This window comes from Dama dama, chromosome 12 (genome assembly GCF_033118175.1).
Source record: "Dama dama isolate Ldn47 chromosome 12, ASM3311817v1, whole genome shotgun sequence".
NCBI classification, from domain to species: domain Eukaryota; kingdom Metazoa; phylum Chordata; class Mammalia; order Artiodactyla; family Cervidae; genus Dama; species Dama dama.
In genome coordinates, this window is record NC_083692.1 from 1,652,110 (window position 1) to 1,675,484 (window position 23,375).

The window sequence follows — 23,375 nt, forward strand, 5'->3', positions numbered from 1 at the left end:
TTCGCTGCCTGTACATCGACGCCCTCTTATCTGGGGTGCGCGCCCAAGCTTGGAGTGCGAACCGCTCACCCTAGAACTCCAGTGTGGACGAACCCTGGCTTTTCGGAACAGCACCGAAAAGGCTAAAGGACTTGCTTACCGTGCATGCCACAGCCATTTAGGAGCCTAGCACCTGGTTTTCAGTTGGGAAAACTGAAGCATAGAACAGTTAAGGGTAAGGACTGAACGGTACTGGGCAGAATCAGAACTCGGTTCGCAATTCCAGCCCAGAAATACACTGCAAGTCTTCTGGATTCTCTGGGCAAGAAAAGTTTCCAGGAACCGCGAGGCCTCACGGGGCTAGCTCAGAGAACCATCTGGCATGAAGGAAGACCTTCTTGCTTCCTGAATATTTTCCAAAAAGGAAAGGCGTTTCGAAACGTCTGTGCCAAGAAATTCTAGTCTGTATCTTGCCGTTGTAGTTTAAGTAATTTTCTTTGCTTTGGTGATTTGTGGAGAAATGACCACTGATAGTAAAAAGCAGTAGCTGCTTAGAGCATTAGAGTATCTACCGCCTCGAGGGACAATACCCCCTGCGACTTAGCACACTGGAATGGTGATTGGCGCGGACTAGGTACTTGATGAACTGAATGAATGAGTGTACAGACGAGTGGCTGGTTAAACGCATGAAGGAAGGAACTACTGAACTTGTGAGGGAATAGGTGAATAAACCCTAGGATGTAGGAATTACCCCGTTATATTTTTAGGGATAGGAAAACAAAAGGCTGAGGTTACAGACTGGCCTGATTCTAATGTCATTCGCGCTTCAGACACTTGGAAGATAGAGGACTGGACAATTTTGGTGAGAATTTGGGTTGCATCTTCTGTGGGCTCAAACAAAGAAGCTAGACCTATAGATTCTAAGAGGGTGTCAGTGTTACAAAGACTCGTTAAGAAAACGCACTCTCCATAGATAACATAAAAAGGAGTTGACATTACCTGGTGACTGTGTCCAAGGGTCATTTCTGGAGTGGAATGCCCAGAAGAGGAAGTGAACCTAGGGGCGGAGAGTGGCAGAGGTCTTGGAAATCACCCTGGTGTGCAGTTGAAGGGAGTTGGGTGGTGCTTCCCCAGAGAGCCCAAGAAATGTCAGCTGGATTCCTTTCCCCTATTTTTAGACCTTTCAGTAATCCCTGTTGTGGAGCTTGTGTCTACACTAAAGAAAGCAGGTTACTCTCCACAGACCTAATGAAGGGAAATGTGCAGAGAGAGCACCAAGGAGCGCCTAGTAAGTGTTCTGTAATGATTAAGAACTGTGATTATTGGTGCTATTTACCTACTTCTTCTACTACCAGCTCTCTCTATAGCTCTCTTGAAATAAAAGAATAGTTGTCAAACATAATGTCATGAGGAAAGACACTCCTTCCCCTCCCTTTTGTTTGTTTGTTGTTAACTCATTTATGGCTCTTAAGGCCTGTCAAGTTATGACCATCCTAGACAGCATATTAAAAACCAGACATTACTTTGCCAACAAAGGTCCATCTAGTCAAAGCTATCGTTTTTCCAATAGTCATGTATGGATGTGAAAGTTGGACTATCAAGAAAGCTCAGTGCCAAAGAATTGGTGCTTTTGAACTGTGGTGTTGAAGAAGACTCTTGAGAGTCCTTTGGACAGCAAGGAGATCCAACCAGTCCATCCTAAAGGAAATCAGTCCTGAATATTCATTGGAAGAACTGATGCTGAAGCTGAAACTCCAATACTTCGGCCACCTGATCCGAAGAACTGACTCATTTGAAAAGATCCTGATGCTGGAAAAGATTGAAGGTGGGAGGAGAAGGTGACAACAAGAGGATGAGATAGTTGGATGGTATCACCAACTCAATGGGCATGAGTTTGAGTAAACTCCGGGAGTTGGTGATGGGCAGGGAGGCCTGGTGTGCTGCAGTCCATGGGGTCACAGAGAGCTGGGCACCGCCTAGCAAGTGAACTGAACTGAAGGCTGTGATGTTCATGTTGAGTTATTTTCTAGTGCCCTCCGGGGATAGGAAGAAAGAGAGCTAGTGGAAACTCCTATAGTCCTTGTTTACCACATCACAAACAAATACCGTAATACTTAAAATTCTAACAAGATAGAATCTGATCTATTCAAAATCTATTTTAAAATCACTTTTTAAAAGAGCAGTGAAGACAGAGATAAGTACATTTTTCAATTACTTTTTTATATTCTCTTACAAGAGCAAACTTCTGGAAATATATAAACATGGCCTTTTGATAGTGTTATCTCCCATGAGTAGGATGAATGATAGAAATGGGGTTTTGGCCCTAATGACTTTCCTAAAAAATTTTTTACTGTGTTTATTCACAGTCGTAAATATTTTCTAGAATGTGGAAGAAATGGAACTTCATACTCTTCTGTTGGTAATGTAAAATGGTACATCTATTTTGGAAAATAGATTAAGTTTTTTAAACTTAATCATACCCCTGGCCATATGACCCAACCACTCCACTCTAGGTGTTTACCCAAGAGAAAATGAAAGTGTATGTTGATACAAGGACTTGTACAAAACTGTTAAAAGCAACTATATTGGTAGCAATCAGAAATTGGAAAAAATCCAAAGTTCCATCAACAGGCAAATGGATAAACAAATTATGACAGCTATCCATACAATGAAACACTATCAGCAATAAACAACACATGAGTACACACAATAACATGGATGAAATAATTAGGCTGAAAGAAAAAAGTGAGACAATAAATGAGGCTTCCCAGGTTTCATTAGTGGTAAAGAACACGCCTGCCTGTGCAGGAGACATAAGAGATGCGGGGTTTGATCACTGGGTTGGGAAGATCCCCTGGAGGAGGGCATGGCAACCCACTCCAGAATTCTTGCCTGGAGAATCCCATGGACAGAGGAGCCTGGTGGGCTATGATCCATAGGGTTGAAATAATTAGGCTGAAAGAAAAAAGTGAGTAAAAGAAAAAAAGATAGTAAAAGAGTTAATGTGCATGATTCTTTGTTTTTAAAATTCTAGGAAAGGCAGACTAGTCTATATAACAGAAGCAGATGCTTGGTATCCAGGGGTTGGAGGGTGCATCCGGAACTTAAGGACACTTTGGGTGGATGATGGATATGTCACTATCTTGAGTATGATGATGGTTTCTCAAGGGTATACATACTGTAGAACTTATTAAATCATATATTCTAAGTGCAATTTATCATATGTCAATTATACCTCAATAATCTTTAAAAAATAATCTGGACTTGCCTGGTGGTCCAGCGTTTTAAGAATCCACCTGCCAACACAGGGGACACAGGTTCAATCCCTGGCCAGGGAAGATTGCACAAGCTTCAGGTCACAACTACTGAAGCGGGCATGCCCTAGAGACCATGCTCCACAACAAGAGAAGCCACTGCAATGAGAAGCCCATGCCTCAGAACTGTAGAGTAACGCTGCTCACAGCAACTAGAGAGAGCCTGCATGCAGCAGCTAAGACCCAGCAGAGCCAAAAATTAATTAATTAATTAAAAACTGTAACCTAAAAGCATAGGTACCAGTATCTTTGTTAGGCCAAAGAAGAATGAAGTCCTTGAACAGAAAAAATAATAATAAGGATATTGAAGTGGAGAGAACAGAAATAGGTTGAAGCTCAGGTGAGTTGGGTTGCACCTTAAGAGATCTCAGTCAGCACTTCCCTGAGGCGGGCTCGTCAAGCAGCCAGAAAACCCAGGCTGCCTGGAAGGAGAGGAACAAGCGCAGATAGGACATCCCTGCCCGGACTCCTGCAGACGCTGTGTCCCTCATCAGAGTGTGGTTCATGCACCACAACATCAGCTCCACTTCTAGGAGCTCTTAGAATTGCAGACCCTTGGGGCCATCCTAGACCTAAGTCAGAGCCTGCATTTTAACAACCTCCCAGGTGATTCATCAACACATTAAATTTGGGAGGCTGCTGATCCAACTACATGACAATCCAGAAGGTAGGTCTTTCTTTCTTTTACAGATGAAGAGACAGTTTCAGAGAATTAAGGTGCTTGTCCGTGTTCACTCTGAGCTATGATTCAAGTGCTAGCCCATGTGATTTGAAAGGCCTCATAATATCCACTTGAAAACCACTTCTGAGAAAGGGTTCACAGGAAATGGTTCACTAGGTGGCTTGGATCAGGGCAAGAATTAAAAGCATACGAGTGATGCAAAGCAGGAACTAATAACACAATGTGTAGTAGTTTGGGGTATTTTTTTAATTCACATTTATTTTTTTCTGCCATAGAGAAAAAGTATTATACGCATATGATAGGAAACTGGAACAATCTAAAAACTGTAAAGAAAATTAAAACCACAGTGATCCTGCAAGTCAGAGGACTATCGTTAAGTGGCTTAATGAGCTTGAAGATGGCTGCCTGCTCAGAAGAATGTATGTGTATGACTGAATCCCTTCGCCATACAGCAGAGGTTGGCACAACATTGTAAATAAACTGTACTTCAATATAAAAAATAACAATCCATCCTGGTTAGATCTGTCTGGGGGCTGGAAATCCTCAGTCTTTTGTGTTAAATTATGTTAGGTAGTTAGAATAGGAAACAGGAGTCCAAAATGGCTGTGGCTAAAAGACAAGGAAGGGAGAAGCCCGCAAAAATAGAACAAAGGAAGGTCAGAGGAAGGTCGGAGGACCGGAGTGAGGACCGCAGGAAGAACCAACAGCACTCCTGGCCAGCCCAGTTTGCACAGGGCAGGCCCATGGGGGGAGGAAAAGACATATAAAAAGGGGAGCCATGGCGTGCGCTGGCACGCTCCCCGACTCTCCTCTCTTCCCGTCTTTGGGTCGGCATGCCCTCACGCCTCGAGGATGGATTCCCTTGCTATTTTCTAAATAAAATAGAGCTGTAACACTGATTTGTCTAAGAACTATAACATGTTCTGTCCAATACCCAAGAGCTGTGATGCGCCAAGGGCCTTAATGTCCGTCACTCCAAGTCTCTGTTGTTACGAGGCAGAACCGAGGAGTATACACTTGCCTAACAATTCCATTGAACAAGTGAGTGTTGCTGTGTCCAACCCCATGGACTGTAGCTCACCAAGGTCCTCTGTTCATGGAATTCTCCAGGCAAGAATACTGGAATGCATTGCCATGCCCTCCTGCAGGGGATCTTCCCAACCCAGGGATCGACCTGGGTCTCCCACATTGCAGGTAGAATCTTTACTTGTCTGAGCCATTAAATACAGGCTATGTCAGTTGAGTGCAGGCTTGTGGCAAATGTAAATACTGTAAGGATAAGCCAGAAGAAGACTCTAGACTGCCAACCAGGAGACACCAACCTAGAGTTCAAATCAGCACAATAATTAACTTATTAGCAGCCACCTAAGGTGTTCGTTCTGACTGAATTCTCAGGTTTGTGCTGTTATATACCAGGCAACAGATCCAAAGGAAGTGGGACACAGAGGGGAGTGTTGTTTCCTGAGAGTTAGAAGCCATAACAAGGACTGGAAAAACCTGGCAAGATCCTGGGCAGCCTAGTACTGTTATCACTAAGTGAGGGAGAGTTACCTGGGCAGACTGAAGTTGAGACAGATGAAGGGTCTGGCTGCTGCGGAACCTCTGCCCACAGGCTTGGGTGTAACCACCACACTCTTCCAGCTGCCAATGTGATCTCATTGGAAAATCATACCGAGTGGGTGTTAAATAAATTAAGCAGTACAGAGCTAAATAGTAGTAACCACAGTGTTGCAAGTACTGAGTACTTCTTATTTTTAATTACAAGTCCAATACATGATGGATGTCTGCTGCCAAAATGCAATCACTCAGAGGTCTACTGAGTGAAAGTGAGAGTTGCCCTCCTGTGTCTGCTCCTCTCTCTCTCCTCCCCACAGGAAACAGTTAAGCTTTGGTGCCTATCCCTTCATTTGCATGCATGCTAAGTTGTGTGTGACTCTTTGTAACCCTATGGACTGTGGCCCACCCAGGCTCCTCTGTGCATGGGATTCTCCAGGCAAGAATACTGGAGTGGGTTGCCATTTCTCCTCCAGGGGATCTTCCTGACCCAGGGATCTAACCCATGTGTCTTACTTCTCCTGCATTGGCAGGCAGGTTCTTTACCACTAGTGCCAACTAGGAAGCCCATCCCTTCATAGATATATTGAAATATTGTATATAGTTTAGAAGGTGAGGAATTTTTAAGTTATAACTACAGAGCCTGCTCTTATTAGGTGTTCAGAGCTCAGTGTCCACTAAAAGCATAAAGAGAGTTAGAGTTAGCCTCAGTCCTCAGCTTGGACGGAGAGTGAGGTTAGGTAATGCTGACGCCTAGACTCCCTGTCCCTGTGGGGCACGGGACAGCCCCAGGAGCCAAGGCTTGGGCACCGTCCTCGGGGTCACCGCACCAGCGACTGGGCTTCTGACACAGCCTCCTTTCTTGGGTGTTTTCCCTTCATAGGCCCTTGGGTCTGCATCTCAGAACCCACCCCAAACTGCAGAATCCCAACTTGGATTGTTTTTATTCTGCCTGGGATTACATGCAGCATTCTCAAAAGTTTAAGACTCTCCTGCAAATGTTCTTTTTCCTTTTTGGCAAATTCCTCTAAGCCCCACCTTCCCACGTCCCAGCTTGCTTGACTGACACCTGCCTCTGACCGATCAGAGTGTGTGGTCCTTTCTGGCCACCCCCTCCTATGTTGAACCTGCATCAGATCCCTTCCTGTCTATTTTCTGGTTTCTTGGACTTTTCTAAACACTTCTCCTCAAACAGGACTGTGAAGAAACCAGAAAGAATTGTTTAGTAACCAATCAGAAATTTAAAACAAACACGGAAAAAAATGCCAGAGATGTATACACAAGAGCCATCAAACACACAGTAGGACCAGTGTAGGTACAAAGGAGGGGGCCAGTAAACAGAAGTTTGATGAGTCTGTAATCATTTTCCTTATTTCATTATTTATTATCATTGTTATCTATTATGGTTTTAACTGTAGATCAATTTGCCACAAATGGGTTTGCTAAAAGACAACTTTTCATTATCAAATTAGCCAAAAATCTATCTAATGACCAAAGACTAGAAAACTGAGGTGGGACTTCCCCCTCTGCTGTTCAATACCCTGAGAGTTGAGTGGATGAAATAGCCTCCAACATTACCCCACAAAAGCCAGGATATTACAGGTGGGGGGGTGGCTCAGAGAGAATTCATTCAGCATTTATTGGGAACAATGGAGATTCTACAAAATTAGGACATTCTATAAATATTTACTGAACTTGCTGATTTCTAGTTCATAATAGATATTTCCCAGATCTTTATATAGAGAACTGCCTACCTATCATGAACAATAATAGACATTTCTGTGGTTGGGAGAATAATGCCTCCCCCCATACCCCAAAAAAGATGTTTATAGCCTAATTCCTGGAACCTCTCAATACGTTACCTTACATAGCATAAGGGACTTTGCAGGTGTGATTAAGGTTAGGGACCTTGAGATGAGGAGATTATCAAAGATGATTTGGGTAGGCTCAGTATGACCACAGAGGTCATTAAAGCAGAGAAATTTATTTCCCTGACTGTGGTCAGAGGGAGTTGTGACTACAGAAGCGTAATCAGAGAGCTGCAGCATGCTGGCTTTGCAGGTGAAGAAGGGGCCATGGATCAGGGAACGTGAGCAACTTCTAGAAGCGGGGAAAGGTAAGCGCATGGAATATCCCGTACTCTCCACAAGTAAAGCAGCCCTGCTTAATTTTAAGCCCAGAAGGTTTGTGTTGGACTTCTGACAGGACTGTAGGATGATAGATTGTAATGTTTTAGCCATCGGGTTTGTGGTAGTTTGTAACAGCAGCAAGGAAAAAAACAAAAACAAAGAAACATTCATACTGCTCCAGAATCATACAGTTTTGGGCCTTTGTTGCCAGGAGCCTATCTCAGTGTAAACATTTGCCTTTTCCGCGTTGTCTTTACCTGTTAGTTAACCAGATCTAGCCACACGGTGCACTTGGGGTACTCTGCTTGTGAGGGAGGGCTCTCAGCAGCCCAGCAGCTGAGGGGAGGAGCTCTGCTGGGCCCCGGCTTGGTCAGGAGCCTTGGTCCTCCCGTCCTGCCACGGCCCCGGCTGGGCTGAGGCAGCCCCGGGGATGTGGGCTCCGCTGGCACTGCCATTCCTGGGCTGTTCAACGCCTCCAGCACACACCCACTGAGGCAAACCACTCCTGCTCCACCAGTGGTTGCCATGCTGAGCAGGAAGTGAGACTAGGGGCAGGAGCCCTCTAGCCTCCAGGACAACGGTGCCCGAAGCTTTGGCTTCTTTCTTCTTCGTCTGGTCCCAGCCTGTCTATCAGGCCTTGGTGTTCACAGCAGTCAGTCAAGTGCTACCCGCCTTTACCGTCGCCTTGCTAGGTGCTAGGCACGGGGCTGGTCTGGGGAATTCTTTCCTCAAAGAGTTCATGCATTCTGGTTCATATACCTGTGATAGATTATGATTCCAGAAAAGCAACCTGTTCCACATAGAGGGTTCAAAGAGCCTGTGAAGGACTTTGGTGCCAACAAAAAGAATGTGAACTTAACCTTTGGACCATGATGCTGGTGCCAGCAGAGCTGGGACTTTGTTTTTGTTTTTTCCCTGTGGTTTCTTTACCTCATTTTTTGTTTGGTATTTTAAGTAACTTTTCCACTTAGCTTATTTTTTCCAATTATAAAGTTCATATCCCTTATGAAAAGTTCACACAACATAGGTAAAAATAAAGATAAAATTTAAATCACCTCTTAAAACTACCATCAAAAAATATCCACTTCTAATGAACTAATGTTTGTTCCCAGACTCTGTCTATTCATATACAGGTTCAATTCAGTTCAGTCACTCAGTCGTGTCCGACTCTTTGCGACCCCATGAACCGCAGCACGCCAGTCTTCCCTGTCCATCACCGACTCCTGGACTTTACCCAAACCCATGTCCATCGAGTCAGTGATGCCATCCAGCCATCTCATCCTCTGTTGTCCCCTTCTCCTCCTGCCCCAATCCTTCCCAGCGTTAATGTCTTTTCCAGTGAGTCAACTCTTCACATGAAGTGGCCAAAGTATTGGAGTTTCAGCTTCAACATCAGTCCTTCCAATGAACATCCAGGACTGATCTCCTTTAGGATGGACTGGTTGGATCTTCTTACAGTCCAAGGAACTCTCAAGAGTCTTCTCCAACACCACAGTTCAAAAGCATCGGTTCTTCGGTGCTCAGCTTTCTTTATGGTCCAACTCTCACATCCATACATGACTACTGGAAAAACCATAGCTTGACTAGATGGACCTTTGTGGCAAAGTAATGTCTCTGCTTTTAAATATGTTATCTAGATTGGTCATAACTTGCCTTCTAAGGAGTAAGCGTCTTTTAATTTCATGGCTGCAATCACCATCTGCAGTGATTTTGGAGCCCAGAAAGATAAAGTCAGCCACTGTTTCCACTGTTTCCCCATCTATTTCCCATGAAGTGATGGGACCAGATGCCATGATCTTAGTTTTCTAAGATACACAGATACACAGAGTGTTGAGCTTTAAGCCAACTTTTTCACTCTCCGCTTTCACTTTCATCAAGAGGCTTTTTAGTTCCTCTTCACTTTCTGCCATAAGGGTAGTGTTGTCTGCATATCTGAGGTTATTGATATTTCTCCCGGAAATCTTGATTCCAGCTTGTGCTTCTTCCAGCCCAGCGTTTCTCACGATGTACTCTGCATATAAATTAAATAAGCAGGGTGATGATATACAGCCTTGACATACTCCTTTTCCTATTTGGAACCAGTCTGTTGTTCCATGTCCAGTTCTAACTGTTGCTTCCTGACCTGCATATACAGGTTACAAAGATGTAACCATTCTGCCCATATTTCTTTGCAGTAGCTGTTTTATTTAATGACGTATCAGCTTCTCTGATGACTCAGTGGGTGAAGAATCTGCCTGAAGTACTGGAGACACAGAAGATGAGGGTTTGATCCTTGGGTTGTGAAGGAGGAAATGGCAACCCACTCCAGTATTCTTGCTGGAAAAATCCCATGGACAGAGGAGCCTGGCAGGCTATAGTCCATGGGGTCACAAGGAGTTGAACATGACTGAGCACATACACACACATGCACAGCATGTGTGTTTCTATAATAAAAGGTCTATGTAGTTTTTTCATATTTTCATAGCATTTTATTATATGCATATTCCATATTTTTATCAAATCCTGTATTGGAACATTGCCAATTTTTCCCTATTTTAACTCATCCTGCACAGTATGAAGTTGCCCTTTGGAGTCCAGGTTACACCACATTACTAAATTAGAAAGGGTGTTCATCTCCCCACAGACTTCGACAAGCTGATTATTATCACTGAAAAATTTCATCTCCTTGTTTTAATTTTTATTTTTAAAAGGCAGTCATGTTGAACAGTTTTTCACATGTTTAGTTGTTATTTGCATTTCTTGTTCTGTAAATTTCCTGTTCATAGTCTCTAGTCACTGGGGACAGATACCACCTAATGTAGCAGAGAAGGAGCTTATTTAAGGAATATTGCTAAGCAAAATGTTATCAACTTCTGATGAAGGATACACAGAAGTTAATTTTATCATTCTCTCAGCCTTTTATATTGAAATTTTTCAAAATAAAATGTGAAGAGGAAGATGGTAGTGAGGTGGCAGAGGCCCACAAGGGTTCAGAAAGTGACTGTGACCCATCCTGGATCTCTCACTTCTCAGACCATCCTCCCAGCTCTGAGGACAACTGACACCACAATCTGGAAATTCCCAACCAACTTGGATGAGTTCCCCTCGTCCAGCTCAAGAGGATGGGTGAGCCAGGCTCAGCCCTCCTGTAGAGTAATTTTCACCTCAATAGAGGTCAACTACCACATTTCAGGTAAAGCAGGAAAGGATATTGACTTCCATCTTGCCTCACCAGGAAGAAAAACCTGTTTTTGAACAGAGAAAATCAGGTGGAGTACACAGAGTAAACACTAAGGTTGGTACCTATACATTCAGCACCATTTCTGAAAGGTGACTCTCTGGATTAATTTGGGTAATTAACCATAATAATTAACTCCAATGACAAACGTAGACAGTGTGTTGAAAAGCAGAGACATTATTCTGCTGACAATGGTCCATATAGTCAAGGCTATGGTCTTGCAGTGGTCATGGTACAGTTGTGAGAACTGGACCACAAAGAAGGAGAGCACCAAAGAATTGATGCCTTTGAACTGTGGTGCTGGAGAAGACTCCTGAAAGCCCCTTGGACAGCAGCTCCTTGTCAAACCAGTCAATCTTAAGGGAGATCAACCCTGAATGTTCACTGGAAGGACTGATGCTGAAGCTGAAGCTCCAGTATTTTGGTCATCTGATGCGAACAGATGACTCATTGGAAAAGTCTCTGATGCTGGGAAAGATGGAGGGCAGAAGGAGAAGAGGGCGTCAGGGGATGAGATGGCTGGACGGCATCACCAATGCAATGAACATGAACTTGGGCAAGCTCTGGGAGATGGTGAAGGACAGGGAGGCCTGGCGTGCTGCAGTCCGTGGGGTCGCAAAGAGTCGGACACGACTGGGCGACTGAACAGCAGCAACAACCACCCTAATAACATCGCAGGGAAAGACCGAGGAGGGGATTTATTGCAAGCACAGATGAGTTGTACATGAAACCAAAAGACATCCTGGAACCATCACCAGCATCAAATTAGGGTTAAGTAAATATAGTCATATCCATATTCTGCTTACAGCATTTAAAGCTCGTGATAGAAATATGTTGATGGTTTAGTTGTTAAGTCATATCCAACTCTTTGCAACCCCATGGATTATAGCCACCAGGCTCCTCTGTCCATGGAATTTCTCAGGCAAGAATTCTGGAGTGGGTTGCCATTTCCTACTCTATATCTCATTCTTTTTAATAGCTGAGTAACATTCCATTGTGTGTATGCACTATGTACCTAGTTGCTCAGTCGTGTTCAACTCTGTGAACCCCACGGACTGCAGCCCGCCAGGCTCCGTTGTCCATGGGGGTTCTCCAGGCAAGAATACTGGAGTGGGTTGCCATGCCCTCCTGCAGGGGATCGTCCCAACCCAGGGATCGAACCCAGGTCTCCCACATTGCAGGCGGATGGATTCTTTACCATCTGAGCCACCAGGGAAGCCCACATATGTACTATCTCTTCTTTATCCATTCATCTGTCGATGGACATTTAGGTTGCTTCTTTGTCTTAGCTATTGTAAATAACACTGCAGCAATTATTTATCTTACTTGCTCCATATAAACATACACACAAATAATGCTATTTACTTTTGGGCACTGCTTAGTTTTGTATACAATGGAATCACTGTATATATTTAGGGGGAACTTGCTGGATTCTATTCACTAACACTTTTTTTGTGATTCATCCATGTTCATTTTTATAATGACATTTGGACAATTCTTTCATTTTCAACCTGTATAGCATTCCATTGTCCAAATATACCTTTTTTATCCAGCTTTAGGTTGTTTCCAGTTGTTTGCCGTTAGAAACAGTGTTGCAGTAAACAGTTTTTTACACCTACTGCAGTGTGTGTGCAAGAGTTTCTCTATGTTGGTAGTAGAAATGCTGGGTCATAGGGCATGTGCATATTTAATTTTACTACATAATACTCTAGTTTTCCAAAGCTGTTTTATCAGTTTATGCTCTCACCAGCAATGTAATGAGTTCTCTTTAGGGTATGTTTTTCCCAACACTCAACATATCCAGATTTTTAAAGCTTGTGTCAATCTGATGGTATGATGGGTTTTAATTTGCATTATGTATATACACACTCCATTAATTTATTATATATAATACTGCATTGGTTTATAGTGTGTGATATATTCTAGATACAAATCCTTTGTTTTAGGTACGGCAAATATATTCAAATCTGTGACTTGACTTCTTACTTTTTTATGGAGTCTAATTTTATTGTAGTTCTAAATCATGAGATTAATCAGTCTTTAGCTATATGCATGTAATTTGTGACTTCTTTGTTGAGGTCATAAAAATGTTGTTTTTTTTTTTTTTTTCCTGTGTTTAAAATTTTTGTTTGGCATTTAGCTCTTTTTCTGATGGAACTCACAGTTGTGCATAGTGTGAGGTGGTGGTTGTTGTTGAGTCATTATTGTCACGTGTGACTCTTCGACACCATGGACTGTAGCCCGCCAGGCTCCTCTGTCCATGGAATTCTCCAGGCACGAATACTGGAGTGGGTTGCCATTTCCTTTTCCAGGGGATCTTCCCAACCCAGGAATCCAACCCACATCTCCTGCATTGGCAGGCGGACTCTTTACCACTGAGCCATCAGAGAAGCCCATAGTGTGAGGTAGGGACTTATTTTTCCACCACATATTGATAGCCATTTGTCTCAGCACCGTATTTTTTCAAAAGCCCTTCTTTTTACCATTGATCTGAAATGCCTTGTGTATCAAGTTTCCGTGTATTCACAAGTTTGTTTCTGGGCTCTATTCTGTTCGTTGGTCTTGATCCATCCCGGGTCATTTCCATTCTGTTTTAATTATAAATCTCTCACCTTATCATTCTTCAGGAGCATCTTTATCTTTCTCCCTCCATTAACCCTCTTCCACATTTTAGGATCAACTTGTCAAGTGTCATGAAAACCTATTAAAAAATTTTAAAATAATTACAGTAAATCTATATGTCAGGTTGGGGAAAAACTATGTCTTTAGGATATTTAATCTTCCTATACATAACCTTACTCTCTCATTTTTTGTCATTAATTTATTTCAATAAAACATTATAATTTTTCCATTAAGAGTTTGACATCTTTTGTTAGCTTTATATTGGCATGTGCATTTAAACACTATTTGAATATATATAGCACATCTATTTTATATATATTTAAGTGCTATGTCTGTTGCTATCATAAATTGCTCTTCTGTCCATGGGATTCTCCAGACAATACTGGAGTGGATTGCTGTGCCCTTCTCCAGGGGAGCTTCCTGACTCAGGGATAGAACCCATGTCTCTTAAGTCTCTTGCATTGGCAGGTAGGTTCTTTACCACTAGTGCCACCTGGGAAGCCCATTTGTATATACATTTAAGTACTATGTCTATTACTATTATAAATTATATATTCTTAATTTACTTTGTTACCAGTACAAAGAAATGCATTTTTATGGGGGTTTTTTTGTTCAGCAAATTTATCATTAGGATTAATAAGAGAATTTATCTTTTATATCTTATTGACATTTCTATATAATCTATATATAGCATCAAAGTAATACAATTTTGTTTCTTCTCTTCAAATATTTATTCTTTTTACTTTTTTTCATTGTCTTGATTTGCTGCTGGGACCTCTAGTATAACATCACTCAAAAGGGGCAGTGGGCATCTTTTTTTATTTTTTTTAAGTATTTACTTATTTGGCTGCTCTGGTACTTAGTTGCAGCATGTGAGACTTTAGCTGAAGCATACAAATTCTCACTTGTGGCATTGAGAGCACAGACTCTTAGCCACTGGACCACCAGGGAAGTTCCATGGTGGAACTTCAGGAAGGATCCCTATTTCTGATTTTACCTGTAAATTACCTATAATATCTTTCAACTAATAAATGCATGTGTCTGCTTATGTATATTAAGAAAACCTTTCTAAGTAAATTTGCCTTTTTCCCCAGCTATGAGTTTTTTATGATAAATTCACTAAGTATTGAAAATTAATTGAATGCTTACTGTGAATCTTTTGAGATAATATAAATCTCCTTCAGTCTGTAATAAACCACATTAATAAATTTTATTTTTATTGTGAAATATAAGATTTCTTTAAAGTGAGCATAATATATGTGCATTTAACAAAAAATTACAAAGTAAAATCTGTTGTAACTACTATCCATGTCAAAAAATAAAACATCACTGCCGCTCCATAAGCGCCTATGCCATCTTCTAGTTGGACATTAAATATTCAGTCTATGTTCTTTTTGAGGACAGCCCAAAAAATATATTGTACATATTTAAATTACCAGAAAGTTTGTAACTTTACCCTTCAGGGTAAAACGTCCATCAAATACTTTCACATTGTTTACTCTTTCTACTCTTGGGTTATTGTTGTGTTTTATTTTTCTAACCACTTTAGCAACCATTACTATTTTATATTTAGGTTGCAAAATTGATACATTTCCATTACTCTCCCTTTTCGCTCACATTTTAGGCCTTTCCTCTGTCCCAAATGTATCACTTACAATCTTAGTGAGGATCTGACAGGTGCTGCAATCTTAGTTATCTAATAATGTTTATCATGCGGTCATTTTTTTAAAAGATTTTTATTGAATATAGAATTTTAGGTAGGAAGTTGTTTCATCACATTCATGATGACTTTCTGCTATGCTCTGGATCCCTCTGATATTGAGAAGTCAGTTATTGGTCCTTTGAGAAGCTGAACACAATGTTTTACCATTGTTTTAATTAGTGAAATAAAAATACAGTAAAACAAGGCACAACCAAGTTTCTAACAGATATAGGAGATAACATAAATTTTATATGGCAAAATGCCTCATCCACAATTTCCATAATTCTAAAAATTAACAAATTTCCATAATTCTAAAAATTATCTTTTCAAAATTTTCCCAAAATTGTAACCAAAGTTACAAAATCGGAGGCTTACTTTAACATGCATAAGTATCATATTACCCAGTTTTGTATGCAGAAGACACCCAGATGTTGATGTTAAATCTGAAATTCTATCTTCCCCAACCTCTAAGATGCCAGCGCCTCCACTACAGGCACCTGCCTAGGCAGGTCAAACATGGACACGTAGCACCCAAGGTACAATTATAAAGAAGGTATTTGTGGTGACATGAATACGACTTCTGATTATGTGCATAAAGCATAAAAGCATATTGGTATTAAAGAGCAAGGAAATAGAATTTGGAATTAAGACCAAAAGAAGAATCTTCAAATCTGAAAAAAAAAAGAGAAAAGGAATAATAATAAATACATTTATTTTAGATCACAGACAGCATGAGCAAACTTATCTAACTTTCACTGTATAAATCTCTGTTGATAAAAGTGCATGTGATTTTGCAAACCTTTCACTTTATCCCATTGGTTCTCCTACAACCTTAGAGAAGAGAGCACTGGTATTAGAGTTCAGATCCTGGCTCTTAGTAACTGTGTGATGCTGGGCAGGTCAGCCAAACTCTCTGATGCTCTCGCAAATTAACTTCCCTGTCCTACAGTGCAACAGGAAATTTGAATAGGTTTTCCATGCCAGGATACACTGAGTAATAAAATTCCCCAGAAAAGCTGGATTATCTGCCTCTGGCCTCCACCTGAAGTGGCAGAGAAGTCCAATCCCTCCCTGTTTCACACTGCTAGAGTTAGGTGCTAGAGCTGCAATACATCCGTTACAGTGTCTTTACATTGAGTTACAACAGTCTTGTTTCCACTTCTCTCCTCTATTGGACTGGGAGCTTAGAGACCCAACTACAGTGCCCAGACACTTAGGAATGGTGTCTCTGCAGAACCATGTCACTCTTCTCTTCAGGCTATTTAGCAAAGAGCTGCCACACAAAGGAAGGGACAGTTCACCTTTGAAGGCCCAGAGATGCCCAACGTGCAAATGGCAGAAGAGCAAACACTTGCAGGTGCTGTGGGTAACAGCTGCCTCTGCCTGGAACCCCACACCTGCAGCTCCTCTGTCCTCCCTTTAGAGGGTTAGTGATGCTGGGAAAGTCACACCCAGGGCCACGGCCTTCCTCATCTCCCCCTCTCTCAGGGGCGGGGAATGGGACCCCGTGGGATTCTTCTCTGCCTGCTGAATTGTTACCCTGATTAATGTCTTCCAGACTGTGAGGCTTATCACATTAGAGCTGTCTGTAATGGTCCCTAGGATACTGATATTACAATAGGGTTTCTTAAGGTTAGAAACCCACCTTGATGGTGCTGCTTACATGTCTCGATCTATGAAAAAGAAAAACAGAGAAAGAAAACAGTTAAGTTTGACTTCTGAAATGCTGCGTACTACAAAAGTCTAAAATTGTTATAAACAAAGATGGCAGAAGAGCCAGTGAAGAAAAACCTAGACGTTTCCTACCAGCCTGAGATCCCAAGCAATCCAGAGAACTAGAGGAGGCCAGGGTTGGAGGGCCCTACCGTAGCAGGGCTTGCACACAAAGGCCCCTGCCTTCGGAGACCCTCCTTGGTCCTGGGTGTGCCCGAGGCGGTCAGGAGAGCCAAGGGGGCCACAGGGAGGAAGCCTTGGGAGTGCCTGTGCTGATGCCCCCTGCTCTCACTGAAGGGAAACCACTGTCCCAGCGACCACGCTGTGCCCCGCTCTCTCAGAGGGTGCCACTGCGCAGAACTTTAATGACATTCCCTGATAATCCCAGCATGCAGATGTTTTTATATCAAAGCAGCTTTATGCCACAGCTGTGCTCCCATACAACTGTCAGCGGTTAACCAAAGAACTTGAAAACTTACCCCACACATATGTCTGGGGTTCTGAGAAAGTAATGTGCTTCACTCGGCAGCTATACTGATCCTTGCTGTTGGGGGTGAACTCAGCGTGGGACAGCAGGTAGAAAGACCAGTCCTTGCTGAAAGACAGGTCTGACTGCTCTGATTTCATCTTCTCCCCATTCTTCAGCAATTCGATTTCAATCTGGGGTGGATGGAACCCAGACACATAGCAGTTCAGGTAATTTGGCTTTCCATCCTCTGGTGGGTGTCTTGAGTACACTTGAACCTTTGGCGAACCTGAGGAGTGGCAGGGAAAGACAGATGAAACATCAGAGTATTCCACTTGGGGGGACCTTGGTCTGAAGCTAGATCAGGCACCAAATGTTTACATTGGATCCTCCATTTCTCCCAATTCCACTTTCCCTCGGGCCAAATGACCTTACATTTTTGCAAATGGCCACCTCCAGTTTGTGGGATAAACCATGACTTAGTATCTTTCCCACATAATCCCCCTACACATGCCTTTCAGGCTTTTTCTAGCAGATTTCTAGTAACATCTTCTTCTGTCAGTGGACATTGTGCTGTATCTTTTAACAGTTGTGTGTGGAGGCTCTCAAGAAGAAGGCTTCATGGCTCCTCAGCACATAGAATCTATATCACTCAAGAGTCTACATGATTTGGCCCCAGCCTACTGATTGAGCTTTGTTTCTCACTTCACACACCCTCCAGGGTGGCCACATCAAAAAACTCCCTTATTACACCCTCTTTCAGCCCCATCAATCATTTTCCTTACATTTACTTCTTTCTTCCTGGTCTCTTGTCTAGATGCACACCCACCAGACTTCTCAATAGGTGCCTAGTACAGTGCCCTGCACACTGCAGTTGCTTGGTAAATAAATGGCAGGTGTAATTATTGTTACCTCCTTGCTCATGTTCCTAACAGAATCAACCCAAAGTATATTTCTACAGAACACAACCTCTTCATCACGTCTGGAGTTCATATGACAAATCTCCATCTGATTGTGTACCTGATTTCATGAGCCAGACAACAAAGAAATAAAAGTGAAACACCTACAGGAGCTGGAAAACACCTTAGATGAGTGGGTCGGGCTGGGTGAGAACAACAGGGAAGAGTGAGGACTGTGGCAGATGGGAAAGATTATACTCTCTGTTAGGACCAAGTGGATTAATGCATGTGACAGTGGAATCTGCATTTTTAATGAGCATGGTTAAGTGACTTCCATAATCTGCCAGGTTGAGAATATTATATATTGCTACAGGACAGGTGGATTCCAAAATGAAATGCATGTTGAGACCCTCCATGAGAATGTGGAAGAAAATATTATAAGCTCTATATCTATATTTTTCTAAGTGAACTGTTAATGCTACTAAATATACAGACTGATATAAATATATGTATATAAGCCACTTAAATACAAATACACTCAGGGGACATGATTACAAAGGTCAGTTCATCCTCTATGTCCAGGAGGTACAGAGAAGGAGGAGTCCAGGCCACTGTGACTGGATGTATCTTTGTAATCATCCGATCATCAAAGAAAAGATCCCTAGTCCCACTAAGAGCTAGACTGGGAATACTATGAAGCCCTGGTATTTTTCCGTCATTCAAAGTGAAGATAAATCTTCTGATTTATTTGAGCTTCTAATAAGTGACAGTTAAGTCACTCAGTCATGTCTGACTCCTTGCAACCCCATGGACTATAGAGTCCATGGAATTCTCCAGGCCAGAATACTGGAGTGGGTTGCCTTTCTCTTCTCCAGGGGATCTTTCCAACCAGGGATCAAACCCAGGTCTCCCGCATTGCAGGCGGATCTAGTAACTAGACCATAATACATACTACAGTACTGAGGGCACAACTCCATTCCACCTGGAATTCTCCCTTTGAGGGAGCTAGGCAGGTTTGTGCAGGGGGAGGGTTTGCAAGGGTATCACAATAGTAGTTTCCAGAAGAAGGAGATGTATCCAACAGGCCTGGGTTTGAATCGGGCTTCAGCCACTTACTGCTTCTGCATTATGGGGAGAGTTACTTTAGCTTCTGTAGTTCAAGTGAAAACTTAATTTACGCCCAGACTGAAATAAAACCTACACAGGGAAAGAGCAGAAGATAGGACCCCGCCCCTCCCCCCCCCCCCCAGGAAAGTGAATCACAACTAACATGTTTTTTGAATGTCTTCTAGAAATCCCCTGTGTGTTTTCCAGGCATGTATTATCTTGGAAGTTCTCTAATTAACATACTTTTTAATGTCTGCTTGTTATTTTTTGGAGAGAATTCTATAGCCACAACAAAACATCAGTAACAGTGATAATACAGACATCATGTGCTTTTTTGGCAAATAAATTTTAAATTCCATTTTCAAACGAAAGAGAAATCTGATCTTCAGTGTATTTAGAAGGCATCTAAACACAGTGTCCCTGACAACCTGGGTAAGTGTGTTGATTATTCATCCCTAGTTTTACAACCTTTCTGACTGATAAACCTTCACTTGCTCAAAACTGAAAGTAGAGAGACACTTCATCTTGGAAAGAACCAGGCAAGGAGCCAAAGGAGGAAGCCCTTTGTGAACAAAGGCCACAGAGGCCCATGGCTGCCCAGCCTGCTCCCTAGAATCTCACCCCAGATGATTATGAAAAATGCACAGGTGACGCCTAATGGGCGCACCACCTGGCCAAAGGCTCTGGTCAGGCTCTACTGTCTGCCACTGATCCCCTGCGGGATTAACTTACTTCAACTTGTCAGCCTCCCTTTCCTCATTTGTGACATCCTGATGATAGGCTGTCTAGGTTGGTCATAACTTTTCCTTCCTTTATGACCAACGTAGACAGCATATTAAAAAGCAGAGACATTACTTTGTCCACAAAGGTCCGTCTAGTCAAGGCTATGGTTTTGCCAGTAGTCATGTATGGATGTGAGAGTTGGACCATAAAGAAAGCTGAGTGCTAAAGAATTGATGCTTTTGAATTATGGTGCTGGAAAAGACCCTTGAGAGTCCCTTGGACTGCAAGGGGATCCAACCAGTCCATCCTAAAGGAGATCAGGCCTGGGTGTTCATTGGAAGGACTGACGTTGAAGCTTGAAACTGCAATACTTTGGCCACCTGATGCGAACAGCTGACTCATTTGAAAAGACCCTGATGCTGGGAGGGATTGAGGGCGGTAGAAGGGGACGACAGAGGATGAGATGGTTGGATGGCATCACCAACTCAATGGGCCTGGGTTTGGGTAGACTCCGGGAGTTGGTGATGGACAGGGAGGCCTGGCCTGCTGCGGTTCATGGGGTCGCAAAGAGTAGGACACGACTGAGTGAACTGAACTGAACTGATGATAGGCACCGTATTTACATCGCTGACCCCTTTCACAATTAAATGACACAGCACACAGCGCAGGACAAACAGCTGTCACCGGGAACCTCTATGAGTATTATTAAAAGCGAAGTGTAAGGAGAACAAGAGAATTAACGAGGCGAATCGGTTTGTTAAACCTCAAGGCATTCCACTAAAGTCACCGGAAAATTCCTCATTCTGGTTTGGTCCCTTGTTTGGGGAAAAGTACAGAGGGGCAGGTGAACCTGCCCGGTGCCTGCAGGAAGCTCCACGCCCTCAGGATGCCAGCTGGCCGACATACCCCGGCGGCGACTCCCCCTAAGCCCACCGGTTGTCTCCACCAGTTCGCAGACCCCAACCCTGCCCTCTGGGACCTGCCAGCCCGCACCCCACCCCCACCACCCCCCCCCCCCCGCCCCGCTCCAGAGATGCGCGGGGGGAGCCAGAGACCCGCGAACCAGAGGAAGAGAATCCCTCCCCCACCGCGCCCGCCCTGAACCACATCCGCACCCGGGAACTACGTCCCGACCCACGCGGTACCGTCCGGGCGTGCCAGGGGCTCCCTCCCCACATCCCCGGGAAGTCGGCGACCTGGGATCGCACCCCCTCCCCACTCCCCGCGCACCCCGCCGCTTCCACCGCCCGAGGGGAAGCCGGGTGCTCCTCCACCGAGCTGGGAAGGAAAACTTGGGAGCGGGACCGGGGTGGACAGAGTTAGTGCCCAGGGTGCCAAGTGCGTGTCACCGGGACAGGACGGGCTGGCGGAAGAGGAGAGAGAGGAGAGGACACTCACGCTGGACGGCGTCCAGTCCAGACAGCGACAGCAGCCCGAGAAGGACCAAGGACGCGAAGCGAGCCATCCTTGCAGCAGCTGCGCGGGTGGCTGAGTGAGCGGCCGCGTTCCGCGCTCGCCTTTATAGTCCGCCCTCAGGCAGCCAATCGGAAGCCTGCCCGCCGGGCCGTCACAAGTCTCCGAGCGAACTAAGCCGGGGCAGGTTAGAAACAGGCTTCCTGGTTTTCAGTTTCGTTTTCTAATAAGTCTCATGATGCTTAGGAAGGCAGGGCTGGGCTGGGTGCATTCGCTGCCTGTACATCGACGCCCTCTTATCTGGGGTGCGCGCCCAAGCTTGGAGCGCGAACCGCTCACCCTAGAACTCCAGTGTGGACGAACCCTGGCTTTTCGGAACAGCACCGAAAAGGCTAAAGGACTTGCTTACCGTGCATGCCACAGCCATTTAGGAGCCTAGCACCTGGTTTTCAGTTGGGAAAACTGAAGCATAGAACAGTTAAGGGTAAGGACTGAACGGTACTGGGCAGAATCAGAACTCGGTTCGCAATTCCAGCCCAGAAATACACTGCAAGTCTTCTGGATTCTCTGGGCAAGAAAAGTTTCCAGGAACCGCGAGGCCTCACGGGGCTAGCTCAGAGAACCATCTGGCATGAAGGAAGACCTTCTTGCTTCCTGAATATTTTCCAAAAAGGAAAGGCGTTTCGAAACGTCTGTGCCAAGAAATTCTAGTCTGTATCTTGCCGTTGTAGTTTAAGTAATTTTCTTTGCTTTGGTGATTTGTGGAGAAATGACCACTGATAGTAAAAAGCAGTAGCTGCTTAGAGCATTAGAGTATCTACCGCCTCGAGGGACAATACCCCCTGCGACTTAGCACACTGGAATGGTGATTGGCGCGGACTAGGTACTTGATGAACTGAATGAATGAGTGTACAGACGAGTGGCTGGTTAAACGCATGAAGGAAGGAACTACTGAACTTGTGAGGGAATAGGTGAATAAACCCTAGGATGTAGGAATTACCCCGTTATATTTTTAGGGATAGGAAAACAAAAGGCTGAGGTTACAGACTGGCCTGATTCTAATGTCATTCGCGCTTCAGACACTTGGAAGATAGAGGACTGGACAATTTTGGTGAGAATTTGGGTTGCATCTTCTGTGGGCTCAAACAAAGAAGCTAGACCTATAGATTCTAAGAGGGTGTCAGTGTTACAAAGACTCGTTAAGAAAACGCACTCTCCATAGATAACATAAAAAGGAGTTGACATTACCTGGTGACTGTGTCCAAGGGTCATTTCTGGAGTGGAATGCCCAGAAGAGGAAGTGAACCTGGGGGCGGAGAGTGGCAGAGGTCTTGGAAATCACCCTGGTGTGCAGTTGAAGGGAGTTGGGTGGTGCTTCCCCAGAGAGCCCAAGAAATGTCAGCTGGATTCCTTTCCCCTATTTTTAGACCTTTCAGTAATCCCTGTTGTGGAGCTTGTGTCTACACTAAAGAAAGCAGGTTACTCTCCACAGACCTAATGAAGGGAAATGTGCACAGAGAGAGCACCAAGGAGCGCCTAGTAAGTGTTCTGTAATGATTAAGAACTGTGATTATTGGTGCTATTTACCTACTTCTTCTACTACCAGCTCTCTCTATAGCTCTCTTGAAATAAAAGAATAGTTGTCAAACATAATGTCATGAGGAAAGACACTCCTTCCCCTCCCTTTTGTTTGTTTGTTGTTAACTCATTTAAGGCTATTAATGCTTTATGTAATTTAGTGTTGACCTGTCTTAGTGTCCTGGGAGTATAGAAAGTGAGAGAGCTCGTTGTCATCGCTATAGTACTTGTGTACTGTGTCATAGAGAAATTGTAGTACTTAACAATTCTTGCAAGG

The 23,375-nt window shown here is 43.6% G+C and overlaps 1 protein-coding gene across 1 annotated transcript; it reads right to left on the bottom strand.

The window, feature by feature from the left end:
• Positions 1–15,214: 15,214 nt before the first annotated feature.
• LOC133065917 (beta-2-microglobulin) lies at positions 15,215–21,663 on the bottom strand. Its single transcript, XM_061156405.1, has 4 exons — positions 21,506–21,663; positions 17,392–17,667; positions 16,845–16,872; positions 15,215–15,870 (listed from the first exon to the last, which is right to left on the bottom strand). Exons 1-3 carry the CDS (start codon positions 21,570–21,572, stop codon positions 16,859–16,861), a joined length of 357 nt encoding a protein of 118 aa, XP_061012388.1. The 5' UTR covers positions 21,573–21,663; the 3' UTR covers positions 15,215–15,870; positions 16,845–16,858.
• Between the last annotated feature and the right edge of the window lie 1,712 nt (positions 21,664–23,375).

Excerpts from the sequence above, each read along its gene's own strand:
- LOC133065917 (XM_061156405.1), bottom strand. The coding sequence starts at position 21,572 with ATGGCTCGCTTCGCGTCCTTGGTCCTTCTCGGGCTGCTGTCGCTGTCT. Across the intron at positions 17,668-21,505 it reads TGGACTGGACGCCGTCCAGC|GTTCGCCAAAGGTTCAAGTG; the intron begins GTGAGTGTCCTC and ends GCCACTCCTCAG.